The sequence below is a fragment of the Phycomyces blakesleeanus genome, assembly GCF_001638985.1.
Source record: "Phycomyces blakesleeanus NRRL 1555(-) unplaced genomic scaffold PHYBLscaffold_7, whole genome shotgun sequence".
Lineage (NCBI taxonomy): Eukaryota > Fungi > Mucoromycota > Mucoromycetes > Mucorales > Phycomycetaceae > Phycomyces > Phycomyces blakesleeanus.
The window spans coordinates 292,363-305,939 of record NW_017265140.1 but is presented as its reverse complement, the minus strand read 5'-3'; the positions used below and the strand labels follow the sequence as shown (position 1 = coordinate 305,939).

The 13,577-nt window shown below is 34.5% G+C and overlaps 2 protein-coding genes across 2 annotated transcripts; one reads left to right on the top strand and one right to left on the bottom strand.

Annotated features, from left to right (window-relative positions):
* Nucleotides 1-5,087: 5,087 nt before the first annotated feature.
* On the bottom strand, nucleotides 5,088-10,061 carry PHYBLDRAFT_143536 (hypothetical protein; the record flags this gene model as incomplete). Its single annotated transcript, XM_018431004.1, has 9 exons — nucleotides 5,088-5,394; nucleotides 5,459-7,050; nucleotides 7,145-7,360; nucleotides 7,431-7,645; nucleotides 7,742-9,326; nucleotides 9,389-9,460; nucleotides 9,539-9,615; nucleotides 9,721-9,789; nucleotides 9,890-10,061. 9 exons carry the CDS (start codon nucleotides 10,059-10,061, stop codon nucleotides 5,088-5,090), a joined length of 4,305 nt encoding a protein of 1,434 aa, XP_018293319.1.
* A 1,835-nt stretch (nucleotides 10,062-11,896) lies between these two features.
* Nucleotides 11,897-12,588, top strand: PHYBLDRAFT_71959 (hypothetical protein; the record flags this gene model as incomplete). The annotated part of the gene is made up of 2 exons (XM_018442571.1): nucleotides 11,897-11,971; nucleotides 12,313-12,588. The coding sequence occupies 2 exons, from the start codon at nucleotides 11,897-11,899 to the stop codon at nucleotides 12,586-12,588; spliced, it is 351 nt and encodes a 116-aa protein (XP_018293318.1).
* Between the last annotated feature and the right edge of the window lie 989 nt (nucleotides 12,589-13,577).

Genomic DNA, 13,577 nt, shown 5'->3' with positions numbered 1-13,577 from the left:
TAAGGTAAAATGTCATTCTCTTACAGATCTTTGTTACTCATCATATTGTTTGTCTAGTCAGTATTACTCGTTTCCATCGAGTCTCGTGATCTCTTAATCAAGCACGATGGTAAGCTTTTTTTCTAAAAAAAAATACAAATTATCCTTTCGCCTTACTCATAAATATATACCTATTTTATCGTGATTTATTAGTTATGTCTGTAATATCATACGCGGGGACATATAATTTATAATATTTGGTAGGTTAACTACAGTATATTAAATAAATACGCTTTTACTACGCACAATATTAATAATTATATATTTTAGAATGTATCTCCATTCGAAGACTACTGGTATTGTCATTTATTCTGAAGAACATACTTATATCAATTTTATGTCAAGTCTTCTACGTCTTGTAAGTGTTTATCAAGAAATCTCGATTTAAATCATTTACTAATTCTTCTTTTCTATTGCTCTTTTTTCACTAGCATTCCCACTATTAAAGTACGTATCTAATGTCTACTCCTCGAAGACTTTAAATTATATATAGCAAGCAAGAAGTATTAGTGATTATAATAGCTATAGTTTTAAAACTGTCGCGAAATTAGAATTTTTATCTGGAAAAAAAATTCTATCAAATAAAACAAAAATGAAATAAATAACAAACCAAAGAGACTCTTTTATAAAAATATACTCATGCTTTGTTTCTCTGTTCCATTGTAAAATACCTACAATCATCTCTTTTATAGTTTTTAAAGCGTTTTGCAGCTAATAAATAAACCCAGTAAAAATAATAATATGGGATGATAGCTCTTTATGGGCCTCAAAATATAATACATAAAGAGGTAGGCTCGAAAAGAGTAAAGCGTCACTACAATATTTATTTAGTTTGCATAGTTTGCGGACTGACAATCGTTTTACATTGGGTTTTCGTGTACCTGTTGTTATGATGATACGCCTCAGCACCATACATGATATCCTACCATTTCTCAAAATGATATAACACAAAAATTGTGGTTGTATTGGCTCAATCATCTACATTTTAGGCACATTTGATCTAGATGAACTTACCCTATTTTTTCAGTGGTATTTGTTACCGCTGAATCCGAGGGTAATACTGAAGGATAAGATAATATCCTCAGCTATTCCAGTTAAACGGTTATGCATTTATGATATTATTTAATATACAGATTACCATAAACTAAATTGATTATTATTTATTATGTACTATTATCACCATAATATGGGATATACAAATTCACATATAGTATATCTACGGCATCATCATATTTCATCTACATATTTTTTTTATTATATGAATACTTTAGTAAGAGACTACAAGCACAGCTAATTAATATTATGAAACATCACCCGTGTATCCGGATCGGAATACTATAATATTATCAATAACATAAATGCTCTTCTTTACCAAAACTCTCTTGCTGATTTGATTGGAGAAGTATCAGATCAATTGGTCTTTCTGAATCTTTCCAGAAGAACAATACTCCTGGAAGTTGACTCATCGTGATAAAGATTACTTAAGCACACACTGAATTATAAATTAGAGAAACGTATAAATATCAGTAGATAGTTCCGTATAGAAAGAATCGAATTTTATTATTCTTGACTTTTCTTTGAAATGAAACAGCCTACACAAGTTCTCACAAATCCTTTCGTCTATATTTTTATTTGTTTTATTCTCTCCCCACCGCAATCTCGATGAGCCGCCTTAATGTGAGATGGAAGCTTACCGATATATCTGCTATTATTTCTCACAAGGCTATAGTAGTTATGAAACACGTTGTTTAAGATGTCTCCTTGCTGCTCACCCAATGAGACATCCAAGGGTTCTCCAACTAAACATTTACCCTGAGGCCTGGAAAAGTCATAATATTATAGCACAATAGTGAAGACTTGCCCAAATTTCACGTCATGGTTCTCATTGACAAAGCTTTGGACAGTATTAAATATAGCAGGAGAATAATATACGTCTACACTATAGACAGATGTAATGGAGCGAGAAAGAAGGGTGTATCAAATCCAAGAGGTAGTGTTAATAGAATACAAGGTAAAAAACTGAAAGTGCGAAGAGCTGATTTGCTAAAAGATAAGGACAGAGAAAACAGATGGAAGATAATAAATAGATATATTCATTAAAGAAGTTGCTTATCTGATCTTTCTATGGTCAATAGCTACTGATATTTGTATTAATATTCTGGTCTGCTATACATGACAGCTATAATTATAATGGTCCATAGAGTGAACCCAATTGGCAGTTCCTTAAAGAATGTCTTTATATGCAGTGTTGGAAGCATTAAAAGACATTGGTATACTTTAAGAAATGCGGGTGTAAAAAAAAGAAAACAGAAAACAGAAAAAACTCTTGGGTATCTGTACGATTTTTAAGATTGGATATGAGGTAGTTTTTAATATAATTCTTTGGCTGTTTATATAACAAGTTTGAGAAACAATATCCTGCTTATTTCTCTTTTTTACTGCTTTCGATTTGGATGCAGAAGAACAGGCTATGACTATACATTTTTACTAGATTGACTCCCGAGCTCGCTTCAATTTGGGTAGCATTGGGCGAGGATACTGGTGATCTTACGAGTAAATTAATAAAATTGTTGAGAGTGGCGAATTTCTTGTAAAAGATGAAAATAATAATATGTGAATAAGTAAAGAAGTAAAAGGATAAATGATAATAGAGAAAGGTAATATATTTGATTGGTAGAGCATCAGCTTTAAAAGTAAAGTACAGATCCTAAAACAGTTCATGTTAAAGAGTAAATATATTGCTGTCTTATCAATTTACACGCGCAGAGGATAAATAATCACAGCTTCGTTTGGTTAAAGCAGACGGATTTAGATAAAGATAAAAAGAAATTATGTGGCTCTCATTTCAATAGCTGGTAAGATTCATTATTCCAACTAGTGCTTTTTATTTGAATTGCAAAATTGGTTGATGTGTGTAAAGATAATATTCTGTAAAAATTAAATTGTAATAAGCGAGCAGCATAATAAACTATTGAGCTTATATATTATGAGTCCACTGAAGTTTCTGTATCTGTAAGCATCTTTAAATTTGGTTACCGGAATGACAAACAGGCATGTTTATTGCGGCAGCTTGTGTTATTGTTGTTTGCTTTGATTTAGGAGTAAATATTGTCATTCTGAATTTTCTATATAAAATAAAGCATATTCTTGATTATCATGTCATTTATATTTCAGAAAATATTATTGTTGCTACAAACTAATATTGGATTGATAGGTCTTTTATCGACGTTTTAGAGACATCCTGGACCTTTAGACTTACAACAGCTGCATGCAAATATAGTTAATGTTTGACTTAAATAATAAAGCTTAAAAAAGAGTCCCTAAGTATCTTTGATGTGTTATATTCACTGTTCTACAAAAGTACAGTTATTTTATCTTATGTTTTATAAGAAAATACTTGTAATTTCTCTCATGTATGCCAGGCCATAAACTGCAAAACTATACACTCGATTTGTTTGGGAGCCTATTTCCAAAGACAATTAATGGCATCTTAAGAACGTCTCTGACTATAAACACATGACAGTGATGGTTTATGTGATAGTTTAAATGATTATAAGTGAAATTGTATATAAACGATATTTAATTGACTTATTACCTTGGTTGGATAGACTGGTGTGAAATCCCAGAATTCCGCCTATTTGCTATACGACGTCTCTTCTTCCCATCTACCATTTTATTTTTCTTCTTTATTCCTTCTTTGCTATAGTTTGTGGACTCATGTATAGGGATGTTGGATTAATTATCTAGGGCCTACTGACTATATGCATTTCTTTAATATATTTCAGGTACTTAATAAACCGTAGGCCCTAGATTGAAGTTGTATAATTGAATAAGATACGCACATTGTCTATGATGTATCGGATATGTCATGTAAGTTGCTCTCTCGAAGTTTTTTTTTGAGATCCACATAATTGAGAGGATCAGCTGTAGTCTGCCTCCTAAATAATACCCTGGACATATAACCGTCGGTGTAGATGGAGCTTAAGAATATTATCCATCCTTCATTTCCGAGATTTATCAAAGCTTCTATATAACTAGTTTCGAATTTCTTATATTTGAATAAGTGAGCAAATACTCGTCTTGTATTTTCATTGTATTTTTCTCGAATAGCTACTTAAAGTTTTCACCGCCTAATTTAATAAATCTCTATTTAAGATCAGGCCAGGGAAACAGCGTAAACAGTCTTGATTCTATAGGCTGTTGTTGCTGCCGCTGTGATTGTGGTTGTTGTTTCTCAGGAATTTGGATATAAATGTTCAAAACGTATATCAAGGCAGGAATAATTGGCTGAGGATATCTCAAAAGAGTGACTTTGGTTACTAGAATTGTAGACAGTCTATTGCGAATTTGTGTTATTTTTTTTTTTTCATTTAGAAACGCAGAAAGTTGATGCATTGTAGTAGTCGTACTTTTTTCTGGCAATATTTGATGGACTATTTAAAGGGACACTTGTAGTCTAATCAGTAAATTGTCTAATTTTTTAATTCTACGTAAATGCAATTGTTGACTGTAATTTGCTATCTATTAGCTCATAAACTATTTTCAATGAGAAATTCATTAATCCTATATTGTAATTTAGCATTAAACCAATACCAAGCTGCTGTATTATATAAAGGCCTTTGCAACAAAAATTGTACACACAAAAATACATAAAAATAAATATTTTGTATTAAAGGTTATCAAGAATCTAAAAAAAAAAAGACTAAATCTCTCTTTCTAAAAGGATCACATCTCTGGGATTACCTACTGTATATTAAGCCTTTTGATTTTGTAAACCAAGAGAAAAAACAGTAGGTTTGAGTTGACTCGGGAAGTTCAAAAGCATATTTCTATCATATACAAACAATATATAGTAAGCTATATAATATACCCTATATGCTAGAAATATTATTTTTGAATATTATAAGGGAAATCAATGCTGATTAAAGTAGACGATAATATATTTAACAGGAAAGACAAATAGGATTTTCACTCTAAAACGAGAAAGTTAATTAATTGAAAAGAAGATAAATAGTAATTGAATGAAAGTAAATATTAGAATGTATAGATTATTCGTTGAATTCAAGGAGTTGTGCGTCGATATGATCGCACTGGACAAGATCATAGGCATTAGAAGACTGTTTTTTACATTTCTGCCGATTATCCATTAGCCAGTTCATATACTCATTCTCAAGGAGTTGGGTATCGACCTTGTTGAGCATTCTAAAAATGGTAAGTACATCATGTCTCATTACAGCAATACGTTCGCGGCTAGAGTCCAGTTCAATTGCCATCTTATAGTTCTTTCCGGAAAACCACTGATGCTGCACAGTAGATATATCATCTGTGCGTTTTTGTTTGAGGAATTTTTGGAAGCTAAAATAATATATATATAAGACGACATTTATCTTGCTTTTGTTAACATGTAAACACAAATTACCTTTCAGCCTTTGAATAAGGGGGTAACATGTGATTTTCCAAAACGCCAGTCTCAAGGTCCTTTAAATACACAGCCTTTGAAATAACTCTTATACTTCGATTGTTTGTTTTCATTGAGTTATTCGTCCCAACTTCTATAACTTCCGGCTGTACATTTGCTCTAATTCGACTAAGCCAGATCCACAATAATAGAGCCCCAGACACGAGTGCTACCATTGAAAGCAAAGGTACTTTAGATCCCCAGCCTGCTGTAAATTCGTCTTTCTTTGCCTTGCGCCGTAATTTAACAGATGATTTGGTTTTTGGCTTTTCTACAGTAGACCTGGAGACCAAAATAGAGTTGCGTGGCGGTGGGAGTGCAGGAGAGGATGTGCAACCGGAAGAAGTTACCATGTTAGAATGAGTTTGGTGATCATCGATCCGTCTGTTTTCTGTTGATTGTCTAGGCGGGTCCTCGTTTTCTTCGTCGTCTGTGTAGTTTGTGTGGAAATCTGTCTTGGAAATACCACTTGTATAAGAGAAATTTGAAAAATCTTTTCTATCTTCATTTTCGACAGACTCCTCTAATCCTTGGCTGTCGTCAGCTTCATCAACATCCTCTACCGGGGCACAGTCAACATTCCCGCTAAATATCACTCGACGTTCCTCGTCGACTCGCTCAGCAACTTTATCTGCTTCCTCCCGCAAAATATCCACGAATAGACACACACTTTCTCCCATAGCTTTGAGAGCAGCACGGGTAATAACGCTTCTAAGCATAACGCTCTTAACCCACGCGACACCCATATAACATGCAAGTTTACATTTGGATGGTCCAACCCAAGTAATACAGTAACGCACTGAAGGAATGAATGCATCCGCATAAGGTAATGCTGCTGTCTTTGTGGATATCTGGACTACATAACACAAATAAGGATCCTGCTTGATGATGACCTGGTTCTCGACGACCTCTGCCTCCTTTAGTCTGACGATCGGGTTTGTTACAGGCATGATATATTTCAATGTTCTCGTCGTCTTGTCGTCTTCTTGTCCCCAATTTGTCACGCGTAGATCATGGCCATCCACAGATTCATTCTTTGCTTTCCAAACACCGCCATCTGTTGGAGCACCGTTGTACTTGTCAGAAAACATAAGTTCGAATAACCGCTTGGCAGAAATCGGGAACTCGCACTCAGATTCAAGGCGATCAAGATGATCGGAGCATTCGCAAGAGCAAGGACTTGTAGGTGTTTTAATAGATGGGGGTAACGCATCAGGATCAACTGGGGGAGGTATTGGCTTTTTGGTTTCTACTGTAAGTGTGTTTGGAGCCTTTGTCGATCGATCCCTCTTCAAGACTTTCTTGGTCAGCGAAAGGGTTGTACCTAGAGCCTCACTTTGTTTGCTTCGAAGACTATTAATCCCATTGCGAATATTTCCGGTTCTGCTCTTCGATTCTGAAGCGGCAATCGGTGCTGGTAAGCTTGTAGTTTCCGCCCCGAATATGTTGTATGTTGAACGATCAGAGGATACCATATTTTCTTGAAAGACCTTTCCAGAGTTTGTCTCTGAAATCCTTTGAATTTCTTGGTAAAGTTTGTTGAGATCAGTAGACTAAGATTTACAACATAAAGTTTCAATTGCTTTTTTTTTAGTAAACATTTATCAAAAATGAAAATATTAATACTTTAACCGCATATATATTTACCTTGGCCTTTGCATTGGACACCATAAATCTCAATTTATTCGCAATAGAATCAATGTCACTCACAATTGAACTAAATGTTACAGGACCTTTAGTTTCATCAACAAGTTCAATAACCAATGCACAACACGAGAATCCGTTTTGATTATCTTCTTCAGAAGATAAAACTAAATCCTTGACGACCCGAACTTCTTTGATGTCTTGTAAGCGGACTGCAACCTAAATAATTTTGTTCTGGTAAATATATCTAATCAAAGACATTTAAAAAAAAGAGAGATATTTAACTTACTGTATGTATACAGGTCATTAGTATAGTACTGTAAAACCAAAAGGTTTCTTGAGTAACAAATGCACGTCCAGTATAAGCAAACCCGAGTTCTGAGGAGGACGATTGGTACGCAGTCGTAATTTGTGAAAGAAGACTATTAACCACCGGTGAGGTAGGACTTGTGGGAGATTTAAAGTCGCTCTCTGTAGGCTTTTTTCTTAAAGAACAGACAAATACTAGAAATTGCTATTAGAAAAATCACTCTTTTTTTTTGGTTGTTGTTGCAAAAAAAAATAAACAAAGTTCAAATATTTTGATATTGTTGTACTCACCATCCAAAACCACTTCTGATTCTGCCACACCACTAAAAAGGCTTCTCAAACCTTGATTGTGTACTTCCAATTGAGGAGCATAGTCAACAATATTTACCTTTCTAGTCTCAACAACATCTTTTGGTCTAATTGGCCAAATCACTTCCTTTTCTGTAAGCAATTTTGATGATGGAGCCGAAGATGTGTCAGTATTAGATAAGAACTGAACAGTCATAAATGCAATTGTCCATGGAATACCCCACAGTGGAAAAAGCTGATTTGTGAGTGAATTTGTCATTCTGATTTGTGAAGAAGCAGCACCCCAGACTAGAAGAGGAGTTAATGATATGGATTCTGAAAGAGAGATGTATTCAAATTCAAATGAGGTCGATAACATGACAAGAGAGACATTGGAAGTGCCAATTTTATCCAAGCTCATTTTCTTTGGGCTCTTCAGAATACTGTTGAAAGGTGAGATGGACTGTATTCCTTGGATGTGTGTGAATCCCGGAATACTAGACAGAGGGCTTGTAGGAGTGGTACTCAAAATGGCAGGAATGTCGATGGGTGTTGTCACTTCAGTGGTAGATCGGGACTTTGCACTCACAACTCCAGGCGATCGAGAAGGCATTGAATCGGAGTCGCTTTGACTTGTAATAGAGCGATGACTTCCATCTGAAGAAGCTCGACGAGGAGGGATAGAGTTTCTTCGTATAAGTACCGACCTACTGGTTTCAAAGGCATCAATCCAACTTTGCACATCTTGTTTCCTTTCAGCCTGGGCAATATACGTAATCCTTTTTTTTAAAGAAAAAAAAACTGTGTTAGCCATAATGATGTGAAGACCAGTATGAGTACTTGTTTTTATACTTCCATACTTTTGACAGCTGATCTCAAAACAGAAACGGCGATCTGCATCTTTAAGAGGTTGTATCGTGCACATTAATACAGGAATTCGTTCATCCAAAGTAACTGTATTGCCCTCCTTGTTCTTGATGGACGTCGAGCAGAATCCAATGTATCCATTGTGTAAGAAGAACCATTTGCGTGTCCAGGTGCTGTGAGTAGAACTGCGTACAAATAGGTAGCCCCACTTGGAGCTAGATTGGTGATCGTCGCTGAGGCTCGGAGGAGCCTGTGTAGCGTGCTTCTCCTGTGTAGCCAATGTAACTTCAGAATCTCCATAATATTCAAGCTGGCGAAAAGGTTCGATTTCACTGAGGTATTCCATTTCAAGTTTCTCTCTTGCCAGCTCATGCTTCTTTAGCTGGTAAATACACGTTCTCTTATCGTCTACAAGCCACTGTCGCCATGAAACAAGTATTGTGTCTAAGTTATCCCACATCTGACGGTCAACATCAAATTCCTTGTGAGCTGTTGTGGCAGCGGAAAAACGTTCAACCAAGCAGTGTTCCAGCAGTGACCGGAATTTAATTATCCGAACCACATGCTCGCCAGACATGTGGATATACGCCTTACGGGCTTCGTACAACCGAAAGGCTTCTTCACGGAGTGCTGATGGCTCTTTATTTTTTCCTTGGGTAGCGTGTCGAGAGAGCTGGATCTCGTATTGTTCGAGAGCCTTTTCATGCTGCTTTCTAAAGGCCTAGTAAAAGATGATGTAAAACATATTACTAAGCTGTCAATCGTTTATCCGGTATACCCAACCTTGAAGTCCTTTAAATGCGTTTTCATAAATTGTTGCAAAGGCTGGACAAGATTTTCCTCGAGGTCAGATACCTATACAAAAATGAGGATAATTAGTCAGCTAGTGTGTGTGTGTGTGTTTAATAATCCGAATTATCTAACATGGCTTACAAGTTTTGACTTGAATGATAATCCAGCCTTAAGTGCATTGGCAAAAGTCTTCAAAATAGGCATAGTCACATCAGGGTCTATTCAGTATGTAAGGGGGTTTTTTTTTTGGCTTGGCTTGGTTTGGTTTGGTTTGGTTTGCAGCTTATATTAAATTTAATAGATCTTTATATAAAAATATTTACCTATTAGGGCACTTTCGATACCAACGGGCACAACACGTTGACAAACTATGTCGGTCTCGAGGTTTAGCTCTAATGAGTAAAGATGATCAGAGAGAGATTCCAGTTTATTTCATTTCATTTTCTTTGAGTAATCTAGGTTTCATTTCAAAGGTTTTTCTTTTGGCATTACTGTTAATTTTTTCGGTATAAAGTTTTAAATGGCGTGAAAGAGAATCGAGCCATTTCTCTAAATGATCAAGTTGTTCATCATAATGGTGTACATTTGTGCGATAAACAGGCGAGTCGGTAATTGCATCATGAAGAGTAAGGAGCGTAGGTTGGTTTGTGTGTTGGGAAATCATATCTCAATGGAGGTTGAGAGCTGATGTTTCATGTACACCAAAAATGAAAATAAAAAATAAGGAAGAAGAATAGAAAAAAAAAGAGTAAGACTAAATGAATGGAATGGATATTAGCAATAAGAGGCTGTGTTTGATAGAGAGAGAAAAACTAAAATTAATAAAGAAAGGCTGAAATTGCTGGGTTAAAGTTACCGTACTGGTTGTACACTCATGCGCACATCGTCAATCAGTAGGCCACGGCCACAAGAGGCCCCGGTTTAGTAATAGCAGTCAACAAAAGCATGAGCATGTCTTTCAATTTGGGATACTGTGAGAAATATGTGGACAAAGTTTAGGCTTTTTTTTTAACTGTTAAGCCTAGATTCTGGATACTTTTACATTTATAATCTATATACATTACAAATTACAATTACAATTACAATGAATAGTAGTGTTGGTATCATTATTATTGCTGTTGTCATTAATGACACCATTGCTCTTATAAGCCAAAATATCCACATAATCTGAAATGCATTCAATTCAGCCTAACCAATTTTTTTTTTAGAATTAAATTTTAATGGCTAAGAATTCAATTCTCTCAAAAAGCCGTTATAGTATGGTCCACGTTGCTCATTTTAAAAAATCTATTCGGTGTTCTAAATCCCAACTGTATGTTTCCCGTACCTGAATTGGGTGTCTCAGAAATCCGAGACCTGGAATGTTAGTATTCAAATTCACATCTTAATACAAACAAAGTATGGGATTTTCTGATTGATTGTTGCAAAGGTGAGAAATACATATATATATATATACTGAAATAAGAATTGGTAATTAATTGAGTGTATTTTAGTGTTCGAGTTGATTCTTCTGTTAGTATTCGAGAGCCTTTTAAATCTGTTAACCTGGACTTCATTATTCAATATTCACTCGATAGAATACTTTAAAACGAAATAGTGGAATATAACTTGTGTTTTTTTTTACAATCAAAGTGGTCCTAAAATTATTACATATACAATTTTTAATATATTTGTCTTGCTATAATTTATTATTATTTCAGACATTTTGTATACGAGTCCAAATGGCCCGTTTGCTTGTGTTCTTAAAGGTAGCTGTAAAAGGATTTTTCTATTTTCACCCAAGGATATACAAGAGAGATCATTGACTTTCGTACAATTTTTTTTATTTATTTTTTATTGATTTATTTCTCGATTTAAGTTGGTTCCTCCTTGTGCTCAGCTTGTATTTATATCGCACAACAAAACACGATAGGAATATGTGAACCATGGATGAGGTCTATCTTTTATGCGTTATGATAAATTCGTCTGAGGTTAATCATCGCTACATTTTTTCGATATAATATCCTCAACTCAAGGACCTGCCCCATTTTCAACAAGTCATCCTCGTCATATTTAAGACGCGTCCCTCCCCCGCGCATTATACGCTAGCTAAGAAGCGGGTCTTCCATGTGTGTTTATGTGCCTGCCAGAATCAAAAAAGGGCCCCTTTGCCTTTACCACAACTATTTCCAAGAGAGAAAAGAAGAAAAATGTGTGAACGCGTGTGTACACATGTTGAATCGATGGACAACTGACATACCGGAATCTCCATTTATATCAATGTCATTTTTTTAAAAAAAAAAAAGACAATGATGGGACCATCTCATTAGGAATTCTCTGGCAGGCCCATTAGTTGCCGATGACCACGGCACACATCTGGATGGAAGGGCGGGGAATCCAAGGCAAGGGGTGTCGGCCAAAGTTGTAGGCCAAAGTCGACTGAGCTGTGATTGGCAAATAAATAAAGAGGCTTGTGAATTTTGGAGAAATGAATAAGCGACGAATGAAAATAGATTTTTAATGAGTAAAGAAAAGAGAGGAAAAAAGTGTTTCAAATTTAAGGAGGTTTTTGATCGTTTTCAATGCATACAAAAGGTGAGTAGACTAAAGACAACAATCCTTCTCCTTATTCATTAAATAACAATAGTAATAATAAACCCTCTATTGTAGAGAGCTAAAAACTAACCTGACACACATGGACTACGCCCAGCCAATTTCCCTTGTTTTTCTTTGGTTTCCTTCCTTCTTTACTCCTGTATACATAAGATTCATTAGTACAAATGATAGAGATCCATAAAACATTATCTTTTGTAAAGCTTTATGAGTTTAGTCAAGCAAGCAATCGATTCTGTGGGTTTTATTCTTCTTTATTTTCTCCTTATCTTCACCCTTGTAGTAAGATATATATATATATTCTTTTTTTTTGGTCTTTAAAGAAGAATAAGAATATAGATATTATACATGTTCGTGTACCTTCTAAGGTTATCCATCACAGAGAGGGACTGTGTGGATTGTCGCGCTTTGTAGCCAAGCATTTGAAAAGGTGTTTTCGAAATCCTGTATTTTTCATTATGGTTTTTGCCAAGAATTTAGTTTTTGATGCTTTGTTTAAACAAGAAACAAAAGAACTATCTTGTATCCTTTTAACTTACCGTGCCAACAATTTTACCACGGTATTCGTAAAAGTCACATCTAAAGAATGCAAGAAATAAATAAAAAATAAAAAATTAAAAGATATAGATCGGAAAAATTCCATCAAAGCGGGAGTGCTATTTTGTTCGATATATAAATATATAAATATATAAATATATAAATATATATATATAAGTATATCTATATTTCTTAAATAATATATTTTTTTATCTGCTTCTGCTTCTACTTCTATTCTTCTTCTATTCTATTCTGTTCTGTTCTCGAATATTAAAGTTTCTTAAAGTATAAAGCAAAGTTGTCCTTTGGTTTTGATGTTTCAATATTGTCTTATTTATTTCTTCCTTTATTTCCTTTTTACCTCTAATATTATATATACGAGAGTGATTTCTGGGTTGTATATATATATAATAAATAACCAGGATTTTGATAAAATATCAAGATATATATATATTTGTATCTTCATGATGTGTTATTGAAGTATTTGAGCAGTCTTCTTTTTTTGGCTCATCAAATGAAGGCTACTTCAAGGCGGAAAGAATATGACATTCATTTTTTAACGTATTTGATTATGCTATATTTTTTTAATACAAAAAAAAATGAATAAATAGTGTAAAAGAAACGCTTGCTAATTTCCAATCATCAAATTATTTTATATAGGTTTTAAACTCAATGTCGGTCACTTAATAAATAAATAAAAAACAAAAACAAAAAAAACATGAAAAGGAAGTCATATCCCTATAAACAAAAAAAAAATGAAAAGGAAGTCATTTGCACCTCTCCATCAATTACGTCATCTTTCTATGGCCTGGAACCCGAAAAAAAAGCACAATTTCCGTTTATGTAGGGTAGTTTAAAATGCAGATTGAAGCATTGCCCGAACGTCTTTTGTGTACCAAAGAAAGATGGAGAGACAAATTGGGTGTAAGAACGCACACACACAATGACAAACACAGATACAAACACGCGTATGTATATGGGCATACATGCCGTTAAAATTCCCAGCAAGACATTTATTATACTTTATAAGCATTTGTTGGAAGCATCTCAT